We start from the raw sequence: 22,050 nt of genomic DNA on the forward strand, positions 1-22,050 counted from the left end.
CACTGTCAGGTTCGCGCGTTCGACTTAAATACATTGTACAGTTCAGTCTTACTTCCATTCTGTTCTATCTTCGTTCGTTGTACGTTAGAGCTTTTCAATAAAGACTGTATTTTAGCCTGTTGAGTCATCTAGGAAACAGATTCCAATTATGACAAGCAAGCGTCTGAAACTTTCCGATATTAGACAGTTCTACAAGCCAATTACTAGTACTACAAGTGACAATGCATATGCAGATAATCCAATAACCTCAAGCAAAGGAATAGAAACTTGCCATACAGAGGAAATACCATGTTCATCAGAGGACAAGTTTCAAAATGCTTGTGCAACTATTGTATATTATGAACCACCAGATAGTTGTGAAACAAGTTTGTGCAGTAATGAAAAATCTGACATTCCACAGATACAGTGTGGAAAGCCATATCATCCAGACCCACAACTAATACCACAACAGAAAGCAAAACATAAACTACCAGGGCAAGTGGTTTCATGAGTTCCCATGTCTGCACTTTAACAATCAGACTCAAAAAGTCATATGCTTTCAATGTGCCAAGGCGGAAAATAGAGGTCTTTTACAGGAAATTGAGAGGCCAGTGGAGTATACCTTCATATCCACCGGTTCTTGCAAACAGAAATTCAACGAACACCAATCCTCCTTTCAGCACAGATTCGCTATATCTCCAGAAGGTTCACTTGATGTAACTCCAGTGACTGTCCAGCTACATGATGGAAAAAAGAAGCAGCAGGAAGAATACAAAAGAAGTCTAGCAAAAATATTCAGAAGTTTACGTTTCTTACTATGTCAAGGTTTAGCATTACGTGGACATACTGATACAGAGGGGAACTTCCTGTAGTTAATGAAGCTCCTGGAAGAGGAAGATCCTGAGTTGACGGCCTACTTGTCAAAGAAAACCACAGTCACATCATCCCAGGCTCAGAATGAAATAATGGAGATGTTCAGCCATCAAGTACTGAAGAATATAGCACACGAAATGCAGCAAAGTAAAATCTTTGCATTAATGGTTGATGGCTCTTAAGATGTTACAGGTGCCGAACAGGAACCAATATAATGTACGATACGTAGATGAGAATCTTGACGTCCATGAGACATTTCTTGGTTCGTACAGTGCTACCAATACAACAGGTGAAACAATATCCTCGACTATACTTGATGTACTGACTAGACTCAATTTACCACTGTCAGGATTAAGAGCACAAACTTATGATGGAGCCGCTAACATGAGTTGTGCGTACAGTGGATGTTAGGCGAAAATAAAAGAAAACTAACAGTCAGCTTTGTTTTTTTACTGCGGAGCACACAAGGCTAATTTAATAATGTAACATGCAGTTGAAGCTTGTGAACGTGTTACAGATTCTATCCAGTGGGTACATGAACTTGATGTCTTGCTTCAGAGGTCAGGCAAATACAAGGAAATATTTGAAAATATTGTGTCGTCAGGCAGCCACAATGGTACAGTTAAATACATCCGCCCACTGTGTCCAACACGCTGATTGTGCCGCCTATCTGCAATTATATGTGCCAATGATCACTACAGTGATATTGTTGATTCTTTGTCTGAATTAGCAAATGAAAAATCAGATGTAGCAGTGAAAGAACGAGGTCTACTGGACAGATTTGACAAAGGAAAGACAGTTTTGGGATTGTTGATGGCTCAGCATCCATTAGCTGCATTAGAGGAACTAAACCGTGCATTCCAAGCAAAATCAGCGACAGTATCTGGCATGATTGAAGCATCTGCAATAACAGTTGAGCAATTGCGGGTATTGCAAACAGAGGAAAATTACAACATGATGTTTGATGAAGCTGAGAAAAAGGTAACTTCCCTAGATCTGGTGTCTATTGAACTACCACACGCATTCGCAAACCTCCCAGAAGGATCACAGGTGGTGGCTCAGCACACCATTTTGCAACAACTAGAGATTACTACAGAAGCCAATATTTTGAATTTGTGGACACAGTCATAGAACATCTGACCACTAGATTCAATGCAGACAACAATGACTTGAGGCAATATCTGGCACTTGAGAACATGATCACATCTGGCAAGATTAACAACTCGGTTATAAACTTCTATCCAGAAATCTCTGCACAACGGCTCGAGTTTCAGATGCCCATGTTCAAAGGAACAACAAAAGCAGTATCTCTGAATGGTGCGAAGGATGCTTACTGTAAAATGCATGAAACAAGCCAGCAGATGTTTAGTGAAGTGTTTCTTCTCATGAAAATTGTGCTTGTATGTCCAGTATCCAGCTGCGAATGTGAACGCAGCTTTTCTGCATTAAGACGGTTGAAGACGTGGTTAAGGTCAACTATGTTTCAGTGCCGCCCCAACCATGTGGCAGTTTGTCACACTCACAAAGATGAGGTCGACAAGATAAATATAGAAGAGCTTATGAAAGAATTCATAAACAGATCATCACAAAGGAGGTCTACGTTTGGGAACATGTAGACTAAAGGACTAAATGAATCTTGCTTCAATGAAAAGTATGAATACTTATGTGCTACATTGTATTGATGTGTAATTTTCAAGAGTTCGCAAATACATTTTAATTATTTTTATCAAACAACATGAACAGTTTTTCAGTAGATATAAACTTATCAAGAGTAATTACTAATTTTATTCATATTTGAAAACGTAATTCATGCAATGAAAGTTATTAGTAACCTTGTCAAGTATAATGGCCATCTTTTATACTGTGCAGTGTGCAGGAATAAATTCATGTGGCAGTTAATCTGTGACACATTTGTCTTTATTTTATTAACATTTTGAAAACTGTTCACAACACCTCACTTATACGAACCTACATGGAAACCTTGAAGTATCATGGCAACAAGATTAATGTGTGATTACATGTTTACAGCTTTCAGGTTCACGTAATCAGAGATTACCAATTTGCAAATTGTACAGTCCACATACGTGGTTGCAAAAATCATCCCCCCATCGGATGTAAAAAATCTACGTTCCTGATTAGTCTGAGCTGGACGAACTTTATAAGGTTTTTGACGACAAATCACACAGTTTGAAAGGCATAGTTTTTGTTTTACATTTCTTTCCTTTATCCTTTCAAGGTTCATAGATCTTGCAAGACAAAATTGAGTTTATGGCCAAAAACTTCACTAATCACCAATAGTGAGGATGCTTAAGGGTTGAAAATGTGCTTTCTAATCCTGATAGGTAAGCACACAAGAGGTAAATTTATGTAGCGATAGATGACGCAATGTTCTTAAATCATACACGTGATACACTGCTAGTTATTAAAAATTTTTTTACGTAATTGAGTTCCTATATGTAATTTAGAGTATTTGTCGTTAAAGAATATTATTATAAAAAATATGATTTCAGCCGAACGAGTAGCATTTCTATTGTGTGATATGCAAGTGAAATTTCGACCTGCTATAAAGTATTTTCAGGAAATAACTGAAGTGTCTCAAAAAATTGGTATTGTGCTACTTGTAGTATTACGGTTAGCAGAACTTGCAGTTGTGATGTAACTTTCGATGATATAGTTTAACTTTTATTTATGTTATATGAATAGCTTTTTTGTTTTAATGCAAGTCGCGCTGAACCCTAACTTTTTATTTAGTACAATTGCCATTCAAACTGTAACAAAAATGTTTACGAGTTCTGCTCGCACAGTACTGTAGACTATTACAAGTTTAAAACCACGTAACTGATCATGTATTCTCAAGACGGCTGGTGTGGGTGTTTACACTTCAATTAAAATACAGAGCAACGTTTCGACCTTCTTATATCATCTTCAGGTTAACAAAGAGAGTTTGTAACACTTGCAAACTCTTTGTTAACCTGAAGATAACCTAAGGAGGTCGAAACGTTGTTCTGTACTTTAAAGTTCTAATACCCATACCATCGTCTTCAGAATACATTTTTATTTCAGATAGGTTTCACGTCATCCTGGATTTAGCTGACCAATATCAATGATCAGTTTGAATAAGAAGATGAATGGGAAGCAGATGACTGAGTTATTCCATAATACAAAAGTGTTTTTGACTTGTCATCGTAAAAAACATCATAAATTTCGATTATGCTTTAATTTTTCATACATACGTTATGAGTTATAACATTTTCATAAAATCCTAAGTCCATGAACTCAGTTAATGTTAAAAATATAAAATTAAAACATTGTAGGCTGGCTCATTGTTTTGACTTTTATATATTTTTGTGGCACCGACGCTGTTTGTGACTTATTTTCTATATCTTGTGTTAAATTCAGAATTATTAAATAGGTAGCAGAGATTTTACCCTTTGTATATGTAATGTTTGTTTAAACCATTTAACCTGTGTTTTCGAAAATAAATTGATGCTATCCAATATCAGATAACTTACATGAGAAAAAAACTATTTTAAGATCTTATTTTTAGTGCTTTGTGGATTATGGCAACGTATTTATTCAGGTGCACTTAGGATTAGTAATACAAACATCAATAACATCAGTCAGTAAAGCATTGACTTTGGTGTATTACTGAGAGCCAAGGGTCTTTAGTTTTAGGTGAATTAACCAATTATGCCCAGACTCAGTGTGTCGAACTAATTGAAGAATGAAAGTTAGTATAATTATGAATTTACTGTGTATATCTATGTGCAAAGTAGTGAGTTTTTAGTAAAATGTAAAAGTATGTTGACCAAAAAAAAATCCATATATGTTACAGAAACTACTTGCACACTAGGTATGTCTGTCAATTGACAATGACCCTCAGACCCACACTCTGACAAACTGTAGTGTGAGGTGATGTTTGTGTGCTGAATAAAAATATGCTTGCCCATCATACAGGTTGTGTATTTTGCATAATCATTATAACCACAGAAATACATATCTAACAGTTTTTTAAATTTCCCTGTATATTGTATCTGGTATCTACCATGAATTGTCTTTAAATCAGCAGTGTAGTTTAAAGTACATCCTTTAATTCTGACTTTAGATACATAATGTTGTGCCGAATGACATACTTTAACCCCCACCCATCCATGTATAGTTAAAGCAGATTTGTAAACATTTTTATATTCACACTTCCATAATACTGCTAAAGTAATTAAGATATGGAGAGTTTAAAAAAATACCAATCCATTTTGTGCCCAAACTGTATATTTATAAAAAAAAGTTTGGGTTAGGGTTTTTGATTTTATAATCTAGTATATTAGCATTCAGTTTAGTCGTAAGCAGAATGCATAATAAAAATTGGGATAGTGGTTTTTGTTGATACCTGAAATCTGATATATTGTATGTTTCCAATTTGATGATGTAATTGGACAGATGGATTCATGTATAAGTGGTTTAGAGTAGGGTTAAGTATTACTGGGTCACATTTAACCCATCATTTCTGATTGGAAGAAAACTCATGTAAGTGATTTGTGTTGTTTGATTGAGTAGCTCCTAATTAAGAATTATTTAATTAAAGAATGATATCTTGGTAACTGCTATATTTTTCAATAATTACAATTTTCTTAATTTTCCATCAAAGTTGGCAGTTCCTCATTGAATCCAAACTAAGGTAGAGTTTTGTAATTGACACCAAATTATCTAGCAAAATTTTCAATTTCCATGCTGTTTAATGGTAATCTTGTGTAAAAAATATTTTTGCCTACCTTTTGCACTTTGAGTATTGATATTGTGACCTACATAAGAATTGAAGGCTATCATTAACTTATATTCATCTATGATTAATAAATACATATTAACTAATAAATAGCAGGCATTTTACCATTACAGCAACCTAATAACTTAGGTATGAGCGAGATGACAGGAAGTAATTTAATCCCACCAAACATTCTTGTTATTTTCTGCTGTGAGGGAATTGTAAAGTGATGATCAATCTCAATGTATTTGGTAAAAGAGTAGCCCAAGAGTTGGTGATGTGTGGTGACAGCTAGATGTATTCTCTCTCATCTTTCACTATTAAATTAGGGATTGTCCCCTGTTTGTACAGCGGTAAGTCTACAGATTTACAACACTAAAATCAGGGGTTTCATTCCCCTCAGTGGGCTCAGCAGATAGCCTGATGTGGCTTTGCTATTAGAAAAACACACAAATTAGGGATGGCTAGCACAGATATAAGTCCTGTAGCTGTGTGCAACATTCTAAACATTTCACCAATCAAGGACAACTTCTATGTACAAAAGCAAACACTTAAACACAGCTTTATAATAGTGTATCTATCCTTCAACCTTTAAACAAATTTAACCTACCACATCAGATACAAATAAGTTCACAGATTTTGGCTGGAACAGAGAAAAAATGTTTAATCTAGATCCAGGCATTCATGACTTATTATTCTTTCCTAACATTCAATACTATTTCCATCCTTCTCATTTCACCAGATAAATAGACATCTCATAATCAGTTTATCTAAGCAATTGTTCCTAGCAGATATAAAAAACCTTAACTTGTATTTCCCTGTTCCATTGAAAGTCATTTCAGTTTATGTTGGTTCACCACAAATATTCTCATAGTAAGTATAATTTTAGTAGTGTAGTTTTAATAGAGTGGATACCAAAACACTGGAGAAAATGCTAAGTTGCACAACACAAAATCGTGTAAGTAAGGCTTTATGAGAATACATGCATAAAAAGTAACAATTGCTTTTAAATTCAGGTTTTCTTTAAATTGATATTACATACATGAAGAACTGATGGTTCTTTTTCACTACAATTAAACACTTTATTCGAGATTTAGTTGTTATAATATCTAAACATTTTTCCCACAACACCATTTTGCACATGCTTACCACATGAAAGTCCTGTACATTTTTGTAACATTAGTTATCACTTTTTCATTATGAAATTTATTTTCAACATTTTAGCCGAATCTTGAAGTCCTTCAAATTCCCCACTGAAATAAAAAAAATCTTCACAGGATCAGCTTTTAATATTTTTATTTTTATTTTATCATATGAGGAATATTAATGTTTGGTGTAGTAATCCAAATCATTAACAAATTATAAACAAGAAGGACCCAGATCAAAATCCCAGTCGTCGCATTTTATCGATTAAACAATTCCAATTTAACCATCAGTTCCCTAATAAAATACCTAAGTTTAATGTTTTAAGCAATATAATATGAAAGGTCATTATGTGTCACTATCCAAAAAAGTAGGACTTTTAATAAAATAATTAATAAGCTTAGGAAGATCAGAGAAGGAGTTAATATTTAAGTTTGTTTTCTGAGGGGTAAATGGGAGTCTGTCTTTAAAGACAGTTAAAAATGGAAAAAAAAAGTTTATGTGAAAAGGTTAAGAAACTGAGAACAGAAATAAAGGTTTTTTAAGTTAATTTATGGCTCTTGATGTTGAAATTGTTTGTTTCTTAGAGTTTGAGGGACTATGAGCTGAGGATTCCTAAAAATGTAGGTAGTATTTCTTGGGTTTATTGCAGTAAAGAAAGTTTGAGAGAATACAAACAGTAAATTAGGTTTAGGGTTTTCAAAACTTTACTGAGAAACTGTTTCAATATTCTAGATCCAGATATTCATGTTATTGAGGAATTAAGAGGAGGATAATCATGGAATGTGTAGGCTGCATCACTTAAATCATGGGCTGTGTAGGCTACATCACTTAAATCATGGGTTGTGTAGGCTGCATCACTTACATCATGGAATGTTTAGGCTGCATCACCTAAATCATGGGTTGTGTAGGCTGCATTACTTACATCATGGAATGTTTAGGCTGCATCATTTAAATCATGGGTTGTGTAGGCTACATCACTTAAATCACTTTTATTATTATTAATGCTCAGTTTAGCCTTCACAAGTTCAACACACATTTACTTGTTGCTGGACTGAAGCACATAAAAATTATAGAAAAGGTACTCCTCTTTTTTTCTTTTTTTTTAAGGCAAAGTAACAATGTTCCAGGCCAACAGGGTCTGGTCTCCCTAGATGACAAACTAGCAACTGACACATTTACAAGTGGTTTTGTTTTGTTTTTTACAAATTTTACAAGTGAAAATTTAGGTTAAAAATTTTAAAGCTCTCACACCATAATGATGTTCCAATGTACAAAAAATGTTAAACTTCTATCATTTTGGACCATATTTTAAAGTTGCTCAATGAATCAGAAGCTCTAGTCTGTAATGGCCTGGTCTCATGTGTAGTATAAAACATATTTATTATGTATTATAAATGATTTATTTAAAGTATATTATCATATTTTTTGCACATACAATAGTGTAATTACATAATTATGTGTTTTTTTGTGTGGTTAATCACTTTTAAAATGTTATTTTCCCTTTTTGCTGTTAAGAAACTTTTATCTTATCCTCCACAACTTGAAGGGGGAATTATTTCTGTTCTTACTGTAAAGGACATAGAGAGTATATAAGTATCTATGTATATAACCAAAACTTCTCTGCCATCTATTGAATCACAGCATAAAAAAACATAATTTTGCTTTTTGAGTATTTAAGATGTTCAACAGTAATTTTTTTATTATAGAACACAACAAGAACATGACTTTCACTAGGACTATGTGTGAGGGTTTAATTATAACTTTATTTATGTAAGTTTTAAATGTATTACTTAGAAACTGGATTTTTTAAAAAATATATGTATTGTTTTTTTAAATAAACAGTATCACTTTTTAATATATAAAAATTATAGTTTATATAAGTAAAATTTATGAAAATTGTGAGCTCTATACATTGAATCATTTTAATGCAATGAGTTGCATATGACTCTAAGGCATAATCCAACCATTTATTACATGTAGTATTTTCTCAAAAATTTTTCCATAAGGTATGAATAATATGTTTAGTAATTACTAACACAAAGAGCCACCTATAGGGTAGCATTTCTACCAGTTGTTATAATTGCATATTCAAATGTCTAATTGTTTGCAGTACCTCCCCATAGTTCTCTTTGAGCTCTCATGACTCAGTCATAATTCAGAAATCTAGATAGAATTTCAAGCACCTGATGAAGTCTTTTTTTTGTGTTCTTTTTGATAAATCTTCAGTTGGCACGTTCTCAAACTGCATAATATTCTGCTGAATGTATTTTGGATGTTCATCCATGCCTTCAGTCCAATTAATGCCTTTACTATTGCTTATTTGTCTCCATGAATACAACTGTAGCAAAGAATGTAAAACTAAAGAGTTCCTTATTGATATACCATGGTTGCCCAGAAAATTTCAGAAGCAAATTTGGGAAGAGCAGAATTCATCTTTTTATACTTAACAAGGTATTGTTGGAAGGAGCAACAATTGTGAGGAGCAAAATTAACATCAGGACCAGTGAACTCTGTCCTAAGTTAGATTTAAGCAACCAAAGTGCAGTTGTCAGTCTTTTCTTTTTCCTCACAGCCTATGACATTTTAGAACATTTGAGGCAACAACCCCTAAATGTTATTTAATATGGATAAAGTTTGGTGTTAATTGCTTAATCATATATTGGAACAAAATGAAAAGGGTAAGAGTTGTAAATCAAACCTTCAAAAATAAGGATACCCTAAATTTTATATAGAAGAATTATCTACAAGTCTAAAGAGGCCATAGACTCACTGTAACTTTCTAGTTACACCTCATTTGAAGTATTAGAAAAGATTATGAATTCATGGATAGAGTTTAGAAAACATTCAACAAGAAGTTTCCTCACATGAATGAGTCTTCATATGTGGATGTCTTGTTCTTTCTTGGAATGGAGAGGTCAGGGATGATTGAAATGAAGTATTCAAGGCTATTAAGAGCATTGATAGGATTGAAGTATATTTTTTGTTTTGTTTTTGAAATCTGAGGGCATTAAGGAAAATTGTTGTAAGTTTGAGATATGGAAATTTCATACATTTTTACAATGGAGATGCAATGGAAATGGAAAATAATAATAAAAGCAATAAGTTTTGGAAGCTTAAATCCAGGTTGTTGTTTTTTTTTGACAAAATTGTTTCCCAGATGAAGTTATAAGCTTGTGGAATTGTTTCTTTGATTATGATTTGTGCTACTTGAATTATTTTAAATATTTGTTGAGTAGAAAAATAGCTACATTTTGTTTTGATTTTGATGATTTAGTTGGCAAATTTTATGAGCAGAGGTATGCCCTTACCTTGCTGGACTTGACCTTCTGTCACCCCAACATTTTTCATATTCTTATGTTTCTCTAGCAAGCTGCTATATTACTTACAGGATGGTACCGCAATTATAAAAGATGTGTATTGTAGAGTCAAGTTTAAATATTTCATGTTTTTTTCTTTATTAATGGCATGGCTTTAAGTACTGAAGCATTCATCATTTACTGCTTACACTTATTTACGTTGTTCGTGTAAAATCTTTGGTGCTATATAGCATATCATGTTTTAGTTTAATATTGTGCAGTCTGTAGCCTAACTGCTTTTTACCCCTTCATATACGATGATTCCTGAAAGTTGAATTGTTGATGTTGAAGATATTACTCAATATTCTAACAATATTATTGAAATATTTGATTCACAAAAGATAAGCTATTAAAATCTTAGTGGTTTGTCACTGACCTTAATATGCTAAAGAAGTGTTAAAGCACTTTTTATTTTTAAAGAAAAAAATACAGTCATCATTTTATTTATCATTCAGAAATCCAATATTAACCAGAAATGATAGTTATATAACATTTTCACAGGTGGAGACATCAAAGATTTTAAACATTCCACTTATTGTTACTGAACAGGTAAGTGATTTACATCTTTCTAAACGTTATGCTAGTGATAATGAAGCTCTTATAATACATTTAAATTTTTTTCTACAAAATTAAAGTGATACTTGTCTTCAGTGAAGCTAATACATTTATGAAGAAGTACAATGTATGATCTATGTGTTATGTAAAACATTAGTCCAAAAGCATTCTAATACAAAATTCTGTTTAATCTTTAAGAAGTGTGTTACTCTTATTTTATACTGAAAGTTTAGTTCTTATGCATGAAATGTATATATAATTGTACATTGTATTGCAATTTGACAGTTTTCCAAAGTTGAATTTAGTAATTCACTCTTCTAGAGATTTTCATATTTGGTGTTTTGAAATTTCCGTAAGAAGGTATTATAAACAAAATATTTTCCAATTCAACATTTTAATCAGGCTATTAATTTTGGAAAGTAGTTGTAAGCTAGAGTTACAAAATGTTCAGTATTCGTGTAACAAAGAAATGACAAAAACAACTTAGTAGAAATGTTAAGTGCTAGTGATAAAAGATGTACAGTAATAACATTTCGAAAACTTATAATGTGTGATAAATGTATGGATTGAAAATGCATACCTCTTATTGTGCTTATTAAGGGAATTGATATACATTTAAATATTTGTTTGCAATTCTAAGGGCACTGAATAAGTTGTTGTAAATTTAAGATTTACAAATGTCAAACTACTGTGAAAAGTTGTAATGTTCTTGTAATTACCATAAGAAATTAAAAATTCAAAAGAATTAAATAAGAATTTATTGTTTAGGTAAAAAGAAAGAAAAACATCAGTTTTAATTGTAAAAAATATAAGTAGTACTTGATGGACGTTTTATGATTATATTGACTGAAGAAATATTAGTTTTGTACAAAAACTTGACCCTTCCTGAGGTCAGGTCATAAGGTGTTATCCTTGGTGTCTGTTAAGTTGCATTTTATTACACTTTTATAAGTTATTTTCTTCCTTCAAGTATAGAACCCTTGATCTTTTTGTAGTGTATTGTCTAGTAATGTAACAAACCAATGACATTTTAAAATCTTGTTAATATAATGTGTATATTCTCTCTTTCTTACTGATACAATCATGAACAAAACCTTTCCTAGTACCAGGTTTATATTTAGATGTATAATGAAAACAGAAAGACGTTTTAATATTTCATTATTTATTTGAAACTCCAATGTGGGCCACCTAGTGGTGTGTCTACAGACTTACAACTCTTAAAAACCAGATTTTGATACCTGTGGTTGGCAGAACTCAGATAGCCCATTGTGTAGCTTTCAAAATAACAACTCAAAACTGCCAAACAATAGGAAATTTGGAAATAATACTTTTGCTTTATAGTGTGAAATTCCAAACTCACCTTACAGTGCTCTAAAGGGAAGGAGACATATACCCATGGTGGTGAAAGAGTTGAAGTTTGTATTCTTTTGGTTAATGTTTAAGAAAAGTGATCAAAACTTTTAGTTTTAACAATTTCAATTTTGTCTATTTCTTTGCATTTCAGAAGCCAGTTTTTTTGTGTGTTTTTTTTTCTTACTGATTCAAACTTCTGTTATTATTCCCAGTATCCAGAAGGCTTAGGATCAACTATTCCAGAATTGGATGTTGCTCATGCTGTTGGTATTTTTCCCAAAACTAAATTTAGTATGCTTATTCCAGAAGTAGAAAATGCTTTAGCCAACAAATGTTGCTCAGAAGGAGTAGAAGCTGTAATTTTATTTGGGATAGAGGTAAATAAAAGTTAAATTTTTTAAACACTGAGAATTGTCTGAAGTGTACTATTACACTTAAGAAATATTCATATCAACATCAATATTTAAAAAAACAAGAACTTGCCAGTAAGCATACATAGGATGTAATACTTTATAAATTATTTATTTTATGCAAATCTAATCATTTGACAACCACAGTTGCAGTGGAATGGCATGTATCAGAAATACTGTTTTGACACTTGCCATGAAATTTTCACTTGTAGAAAGGGTATTCATCAGTTTCTAATCAAAATATTCATATACTCAAATCATAAAAATGTGTTCAGACTGAAGATTTAGAATTTCCTAGATGGATATTCTAATTAAATTGAAAAACAAAAGTATAAGAATTAACTTGGGGTATCAGGAGAATCCAAAAAGAGACCTTCAACAACTGTGCCCTAGTCATAGTAATCAAGGTGCAACATTTTGTAACAGGTGAGAATTTACAAATACAAAAACCAAAAGCAAAAGTCTGTCACATGCAATAGCCTTGATATTGGTGAGTTACAAAATTAATTAAGTGATAATAATACTTACACTAAACAGTTATATATCTGACACTTTATGACAGAGCCTTTTCCAATAGAAACTACACTACAGGATTATTGTACAACATGACCAAATATGGTGATAGAGACTATAATGACTTGTTGAGGCTCCGAAACTGAACCTTATTTAATCGCATAAATACGTAATGTGAATTACATCCAGCTATTAACTTGTATTTTAAGTAAGAAAGAATGATCTTTAAATCTGGGTAAATACTGTATTCCAAAAAGTATAGTTGACTAACCAATGATATATTTTGATGTAAGCTAGCCACTTGCCAAAATTATCAAATGAACTTTTAAATAAATAATGATAAAATGTGAAGTTTAGTATTAATAAATAGAGTTGAAGAAAATTAATAAATATTATTATAAAAATAGATGAATAAAAGAAAATATGTGAATATTACTTGAGCTGATAAGTAAAATCGGTTGACCTGCTCAAGAAATACACACAGAGGGCACAAACATCAAATTGTTATAAATATAAAACTTCAGTGACCAATAATCCTCTGTTCATACTAATGTTTAAATTTGAATGGAGAAGACTTGTGAAACAAAAGGTGAAATTATCTATTATGGTGTTGTCTAATAAACACCAGTTTCAATTGGTGAATATGTTATTTTGTTCTTACTAAAGTTTTGTAGTCTTAACAGTTTCAAAGTTCTTGTTATATGGATATAATCACATGTCTTGTAACAAAATATATTAACATTTATAAATTAGATTTGAATGTTTTCTCTTCAAACAGATTTTGTCATATATTTTTCTGTTAACTTCTTATAAGAACTCCCCACTCCCTGTTTTAATAAAAAGATAGAATTACTGATATTGAATAGATAATTTTTTCTAATTTTTATAAACAAAAATTGGTGACTTGAAAATAATTCCTAAATTATGTTCCTTCAGGCTTAGGTACCAGGTTTAACAAGTTTATTTTCTATCCGTCACGAAATAGTTTTACGTTTTTGTGCCAAAAAACAAATTATATATTTATTATTAATTACTATAGGATCATATAACAAGTTTCTTAATCTGATTTCATAGTTTTTATTTTTAAATTCTAAAAATTAAAACATTGATATTTTCTATAGGCACATGTCTGTATAGAACAAACAGCATTAGATTTAAGAGCTAAGAATATACAAGTCCACATTGTTGCAGATGCCACTTCATCTAGAAGTCAAGAGGACCGACTTTTAGCCTTTGAGGTAAATGTATAGCAACTTCTCTGACAATAATGTTCTGTAAAGCCATAATAATTCGTAGGAAGATTCATAAGAAATTTCTCTAGCAAGAGGCCCGGCATGACAGAGCATGTTAAGACGTGCAACTTGTAATCTGAGGGTTGCGGGTTTGCATCCCCTTTGCACCAAACATGCTTGGCGTGGGGGCATTATAATGTGACAGTCAATCCCACTATTCATTGATAAAGAGCAGCCCAAGAGTTGGCAGTGGGTAGTGATGACTAGTTGCCTTCTCTCTAGTCTTACACTACTAAATTAGAAATGGCTAGCACAGATAGCCCTCGAGTAGCTTTGTGTGAAATTCAAAAACAAACAAACAAACTCTAGTAAGCCCCATGTTTTAAACTCTCCTCAGTCTGTACTGTTCAAAATCTTTATTTGCATTAAATCCACATAATGTGTGTAGGAAGATATTTTCCTAACATAAATTTTGAACATTGAAAACAATGGATTTAGCAATTTGGAAAAAAAATTATGTGCAAAATTTTAATGTTTACCATTTTGTTCATGTTGACCCTTTTCATCTGAAATTTATGTGAAAACAAATTAATTTTTTCTATCAGTTCTTTGAGATACTACTGGTATGGTAATTCTGATACTGATTCTTGGTCCCTAACCTTTCTAGTACCACTTTATTGTGGCTGGAGTACTTGGCTCACAATCTTTGTGTGGCAGATTCAAATCCCTTTCCCCCCAAATATGCTTGCCCTTTCAGCTGTGAGGGCATTACAATGTGATGGTCAGTTGCATTATTCATTGGTGAAAGAATAGTTTACTTATTAGTTGACTGATTGTCTTTCAACTAGAAAATACTTCTGTTGATTGTTTTAAATTCAAGTTGAACGTGGAGTATTTTTATCATCTTGTTTCTGGTTGATACAGTATTTACTGGTTGATTTCTAGTCATACTAAATTGTTAATGGTATTGGTGGTACATATGGTATTCATTAGAAATTTCATTTGATGTCTTCAGTGAATATTTAACTTGCTAAGGTGCATGTAGCACTTCTCATGTAGCAAAATATTTTGAGGGCACTCCTATATGAGTCACAGCTGTGGCTAATTTGGTACTTTCAAGTAAACAAAACATTCTGTGATCTGATTGTATGAGTCACTTTAGTTCATTTATATTCAACTGGTTTCAGATCAATTCTAAATTGAAAATATGTGAAGCAATATTTTATTTTAATTAGGTTTTTAATCTTAAATTTTAGCTTACAAAAATGGAAAAGGAATAGAACATTTGTTCAAGACCTTACTTTAAAGCAAGATTGCCTCAAACACTTCCAGTATCAACCATGAGTAAAAAAAAAGTACTGGGCATATCTTAAAACTGTAAGATGTTCAATGTGAAATATTTCTTTATTAACTTGACTCTGTAACCAGACAAAAGTGATACTAGTCAGAAATTTCATCTTTGGTTTTACTATTTAACTATGTTAATGTTTCATCACACAGTACTCAACAAATGGTAACTGTTGTTGGAATAATAGACAACTGCATCTAATGCTCAGCTCTGAAATAACATCAAATTGGTAGGGATGCTCTGTTTTTATTTTTTCTTGTAATCAAACAATGAACAATTTTCAACCATATTCAGAGCAGTTACTAAATGTTTTGCATCTTTAAGATATTTAGCACAAGGGAAAACTTTCTATCCTGTTTTGTTTGTTAAGTGCAAAGCTGTACAATAGGCTATCTATCATCTGGTCACCACTGGTATTAAAACCCAAATTGTTATTATAATTATATTTTATTATAATTCAGGAGCTATATTTTGTACAGTTATTTACATAGTTAAAAGAAATATGTTTCAATAATTATTTTTTTCTAACTCGCAGAGATTGCGTCAGTATGGATGCTTTGTTTCCACTAGCGAGTCTGTAATTTTCAAGCTCCTGAAGGATAAAAATCATCCAGATTTCAATGTTATAAGGCCACTTATCAAGAACGTATCTCCACAAACAGGGCTGAGCAGCAGAATATAAATATTTTTGTTTGTTTTTTAAATGATGTCATAAATTGATTTTAATTGTAAATTTGACTAAGATTTTCAATGTTTCGATGAATTTGCATGATCTTTATGAAAATTTTCAGCATTTTAACTGAATTCTAATTAAATAAAATTAAAATAAACTACATATTCTGTGAATATTTTGTAATTGTTTAATAGATCAAATATTAGTATCTATTATTTACATCTATAACAAAGTTAGATCTGTTAGTTAGAAAATATTTTTGTTCAACTGTGGTAAAGTTCCTGGTAACAGGTAATTAGTAGAAAACATGTTTGTATATTTGTACTGAAAATCTGAAATAGCAGATTATTCTCAATGAATTTCACAGAAATAACTAATAGAGTTAAAGTACAGATAAGCTAATAGAAGAAATATGCAAGTTTTACTGAAAAAGTAAGGTTTGTCATTTTTTTGAGAAAGTTTCACAGCTTTCAAAAGTTAAATATATTTTGCATCTGTTCTCCATTCATCCTTGAATAAAATGTAAATTTTTGTATGTGTTAACACTTATTTCATTAGAATTAAATTTACTGCCTAAACTTGTAAATACTATAGCAAAAATCTTAGCTTCAATTGGCAGATAGAATTAACAAAAGTAAGTTAATTTCCTTCGTAATTATTTTTTTAAAAATAAGCTATTTATGAATGAAGTTTTTGTAGAGTAATTAATATGTTTATGATGGACTTGCTAGAAATTGTAAAATGGGGCTTTGCTGCTTGGAGTTGAAATTACGTGTGTGGTGGGTATCCATTTGAATCATTGATTTTAGCTCATTGCTATGTCAAATACTACTTGAATTTTAGCCAAGTTAATTATAAAATAATGCAGCTGCAAGCAGTTATATTACTGGTTAGTTTCATGGAAGTAATACATGAATCAACTGAAAAATAAATCTTAAAAAATATAGTGTCAATAAGAGCTGAAAGAATGAGTTTAATTAATAATACAAATAAGGACTTAAAAAATAACAACAGTACTCAAAAATATAACCATGGAAAAGGTTAAATAATTTACAGAACCATAAGATGAGTTAATCCAAATGTTAAATAAAAGAGATTACAAAAATAATCAAAATAAACATATGATCTTTCAAATGGTACTGCAATGAACACTTCAGAAATGTAGTGTTGATTTTAAAATGACTTGTATTGAAAAAGCAACATTATAAATTAAATTGTGAATTCTATAAAAAATTTAGTATCTTTACTGTATACAATCACTATACTTTCCTCAATCAAACCTGCTTTATTTTCCTAACTCAAATTTTATGAACATAATACATGCAAAAAATAAAAATTTCTACTGGCTTTATTCACTTCATAAAAAATCTCCATTCATAAAATGATGTATCCATGTTAAAGCAAATTGCACTAACTTAGAAAACACATAATTAAGTGTTTCATTAACCGTATCAGAGGGGAAATTTAAAATTAGTCATTACACACTTGATGTGAAACATTACAAAATTTTCAATAACATCATTTAAACATAAAAAATGTATAAAATTAAAACTAAAAAAAAGTGATATATCCTCAATAAGGAGCTAAAGGGAAAGTTTAATGATAAAATTTGAATATCATCATAATGTTTTTGTGCTGATTGAAACTTAGCCCTAATTCATATTTATCATATTTTACAAGCATACAAAATTTAGTTAAAGTTTTGAATGTAAGTTATGTGTTTTAAATAATTTTATATTCAAGAATTTTAGACTTAAAATTGTATTGAATTGGATAAAATGTAAAGAGTATAGAATACAGTTGTGCAACCTGTTTTTTATTTTGTTGTTTTAATATAGAAATTTTAAATAATTTTAATTTCTTTGGATGTGCATACACTATACAGTTTTCAAATAAGTTGGTCAAGAAAAGTAATTTATGTTTGCTCTCACTGTCTTATTTTTCTGTCATTCACATCTAAGATCCCACCTTTATTTTCCTATGGGAAAGGTTTTTGTGAAAGTGTGTGTGTGTATTATGTATGAGATTATATAGTGAACTTTTTCACTGGAAGGTTGGATGATGTTCATTAAGTTTAAACCTTCCTTATGATCAGTGGGAATAACCAACAATCTCATGGAAGGCACAGATTGGCCCGAGAAAGAAGTTTGTTCTAGTATTTTGTATTTAACATTGTTTTATCTTGGTTTGGAATAAGCTCTAATAGACTTAATAGCTTCACTTAACTCAAAATCTGAGGGTCGTGGGCTTGAATCCCCGTCACACCAAACATGCTCATCCTTTCAGCTGTGGGAGTGTTATAATGTGATGGTCAATCCCACTATTTGTTGGTGAAAGAGTAGCCCAAGAGTTGGCAGTGTGTGGTGATGACTAGCTGCCTTCCCTCTAGTGTTACACTGCTAAATTAGGGACGGCTAGCTCAGATAGCCCTCATGTTTCTTTGCATGAAATTCAAAACAAACTTAATAGCTTTTAATTTTTTGGCTCAGGCAAGACAATATACATGCGCTGTTGTAAATAAATGACTTTTTTCATTGTATTTTTACACTGTATCTAGTCTGTTTTTCACAAACTCTGTCACATTCAGAAGATTCAGAATTACTAGTCAATTTTTGGGAAATCAATTTTACTAGTAAATACCACAAAATATTTATTTGATAAACACGATAATGTGCAAGCAAATGTTGCTGAAATTTCTTCAACAATTACTAAGACTTGTTTCCCACATCCTTAAAACAAAATATGACCAATAGAGCTATTAAAAATGCAAGCTTATTTATATATGTATGTATGTAAGTATATATAAATTACTTCAATTACTTTTGCATGCTTTTTTTAATACGTGAGAGAATTATTGTTGGGCAGTTCAGTCTAGACATATGCATATAGATAAAGGAAAGTCTATTAGTGCCAATTGTATTGAAGAGTGTGGTAACCAGCCCAGTTTTTCAGGACGAGGTGGTACAGTGGAGTGCCATTAAGCCGCGGACCAGTAAACCGCGAAATCGCTTAAGCCGCTGTAACAAGTCTTGTGAGCGAGGATTATCGCGGCTCACTGCTAATTTAAGAACGTGTAAAAACGCGGCTTACGAATTTAATCCTGGCTTTATAACTTCAAGGGGATATTTAAAAAGGATTTGCTTTAATTTGGGAAATAAATAAAATATATTACAATAGAAATCGACCGTTAATCTACCTTATCCGCTCTCTATGTCAGCTTTATGGAGGCCGCCATTGTGACCGAATCACACCTCTCCATACATTAAAGTTAATCCGCGGTAAATCCATGAAAAAAGTGATCAATAATTAAAGTATTATTTTTAATTCCATAATCCAATATTTTTATGGAATTGTATAAATATTGGCCACAAATCCAATAGAAATCACTTCAGTTTCTGAATTAATAGTGAGCATATCATATTGACAAATTCCTATTTATATGCAAAAACGGCTCGTTTGGGTTGAGAAAATATTTTACATAGAAGAGCGAACAACGTTTCGACCTTCTTCGGCCATCGTCAGGTTCACAAAGAAAGAGGTAACTGACCGGAAGCTGACCACATGTTTGAAAGGGGTTGTGTATACCGCCCTCTACATTCCGACACTCAGTTACAGTTTGGTCACTCAAAGACGTCATGTCGTGGTTCCTTGACGTGTGATTGTTGCAGTGGCAAGGACAATGATGCTTATGAATGTGAAACAGATCATCATAGCGGCAATTGCAATGGCTCTCACCCGTCCTACTTTCGTTTTTGCCCTAAATAGTTGGAAGAAAAAGAGGTGCACTATTTGAAAACGTTTCATAACATTACTTATCTTGAGGCTTGAAAGTTGCTGTTTACCACTTCATCTCGGATGTATGCTGCTGCTCTTCGTTCCACAACTACAGTGGGAGTGCAGACAGATCTCTCTGTGCCTCCAAAAGAATCGTTCTCAAAACAAATGAAAACTCGTTTGACCTCCATGGTTAAAAAGTTGATGAATCAACATCAACACCCATCTCGGTCCCTTACATACATTTCAACATATCCACCTCCTTTGGTTCTGGGTATAGGCATTTTCCTGGACACATCTTCTCCCACCCCAAGATGGAAAACAACCATTCGTTTGCATCTTCAGTCACTGGAATTCCCTTCCAACAGCAAAGACCTGCCCAATCGACCCAGGGCAGGATCCATGGAGGTTAATAGACCTCCCCGAATAAGGACAGTAAGGAAAACGATGTGGTCGTAAACAAAGGGGTTCTCCACACAATTCGCATACACATAAATAAAAATGGCCACTTTGATACAATGGAACTGTCGAGGTTTACTTTCTAATCTGGATAACATCTAAACACTGATTGTTTTTTACCATCCTGTATGTCTGTCCTTACAGGAAACATTTCTGAAACCTACTGATACAGTAACCTTTCGGCGGTTTTCTTTGTACAGAAATGACAGGCTGTGAGATGGAGAGGTGGCACTGTTGGTTGATCAGCATGTACCCACCCTGTCTTTACCACTCGACACATCCTTGGAGGCCGTAGCCATCCATATTTCCTTGGGTCATACCATCACTGTTTGTTCTCTCTATCTGTCTCCTGGAGAGACCTATGATAAATCAGACCTTGATGCTGTCATTAAACAGTTTCCGTCTCCATTTTTAACGCTTGGGGACTTTAATGGACATCATCCCTTCTGGGAAAGTGCTGATATTAATACGAGGGGTCACTCTGTAGAGCGTATGCTCTCTGGTCACAACCTTTCTCTTTTCAGTAGCAGTTCTACTTATTTTCATGCACCAAGTCAGTCCTTTACTGCTATTGATCTCTCAATTTGCTCCCCTTCACTATTCTATCATTTTTCATGGAGGCTTGATCCACGAGGTAGTGATCATTTCCTATAATTTTGAGAGAGACTGGCCATGGTCGATGCCATCCAACCCGCATGCCCTGGTAGAAGCTGGATCAAACAAACGTCCACTTTCACTACTCTTTCAGAACTTGATCCTGCCATCGTCTGTAAGCCATCAACAGACGACTATGTCGCAGCAGTGACTGACTGTATTATACAAGCAGCTGCTCAATGTATTCCTAAAACCTCGACATGTTTTCCACGATATCCATGGCGGAATCCTGCCTGCCATGTGGCACAGAAGGCCGAAAAATGGGCCTGAGATACTTTTCGTAGCTATCCCACCCTCTCACACTGCATCACTTTTTAGCAGGCCCGTGCACATGCTCAGTGGATAAGACGTCAAAGCCAGAAGAAATCTTGGATTAAATTCACAAAAAGCATATCTTCTACCACCAGTTTCAAAGTCATATGGAACCAGGTTCGAAAGGCCAGTGGGCAATATAATTTCTCCCCCTCTCAATCTTGCTCTCTGATGGCCAGGAAGTTGCTGATACACAGAGCATTGCCGATACTCTCTGCAAAAGCTTTTGCTGGGTATCTAGCACTTCTTCCACCTTCTTGGCCATCAAGGCTCGGACAGAGCGATCACCTCTTTCCTTTTGAGCTGATTGTCTCTTTGACTATAATTGTCCCTTTACACTGGTGGAACTCGAACTGGCCATTGATTGGTCTGGCAGTACATGGGTTAGACCTGATGATGTACACTGACATGCTGCACCATCTAACTCCTGCTTTTCAAGGTTTATCCATAACGTTAGATAGTGTTATTGGTGATGGTGACACTGTCAACCTTGGAAATGTTTCTAGTTTTTTAAAGGTTATTGATTTTTAAATGGCATTTAAGTTTTTAATTCATACATTAGACCTTTTTTAATGTGATTCCCTTTTAAGAGTCAAAGCCCATCTTGTTCAATTTGAAATTAGAAAATGACCATAATGTCAAATAACTCGAAAC

General features: G+C 32.8%; 1 protein-coding gene across 1 annotated transcript; it reads left to right on the forward strand.

Annotated features, from left to right (window-relative positions):
* The first annotated feature begins 1,339 nt into the window (after positions 1-1,339).
* Positions 1,340-18,734, forward strand: LOC143227409 (isochorismatase domain-containing protein 1-like). Its single transcript, XM_076458862.1, has 6 exons — positions 1,340-1,383; positions 3,444-3,507; positions 10,615-10,662; positions 12,234-12,398; positions 14,066-14,182; positions 16,060-18,734. Exons 1-6 carry the CDS (start codon positions 1,340-1,342, stop codon positions 16,204-16,206), a joined length of 585 nt encoding a protein of 194 aa, XP_076314977.1. The 3' UTR covers positions 16,207-18,734.
* The last annotated feature ends 3,316 nt before the right edge of the window (positions 18,735-22,050 follow it).

Source organism: Tachypleus tridentatus, chromosome 9, assembly GCF_004210375.1.
Source record: "Tachypleus tridentatus isolate NWPU-2018 chromosome 9, ASM421037v1, whole genome shotgun sequence".
NCBI classification, from domain to species: Eukaryota; Metazoa; Arthropoda; class Merostomata; order Xiphosura; family Limulidae; genus Tachypleus; species Tachypleus tridentatus.

Excerpts from the sequence above, each read along its gene's own strand:
- LOC143227409 (XM_076458862.1), top strand. The coding sequence starts at position 1,340 with ATGCAGTTGAAGCTTGTGAACGTGTTACAGATTCTATCCAGTGG. Across the intron at positions 12,399-14,065 it reads TAATTTTATTTGGGATAGAG|GCACATGTCTGTATAGAACA; the intron begins GTAAATAAAAGT and ends TATTTTCTATAG. Across the intron at positions 14,183-16,059 it reads ACCGACTTTTAGCCTTTGAG|AGATTGCGTCAGTATGGATG; the intron begins GTAAATGTATAG and ends TCTAACTCGCAG.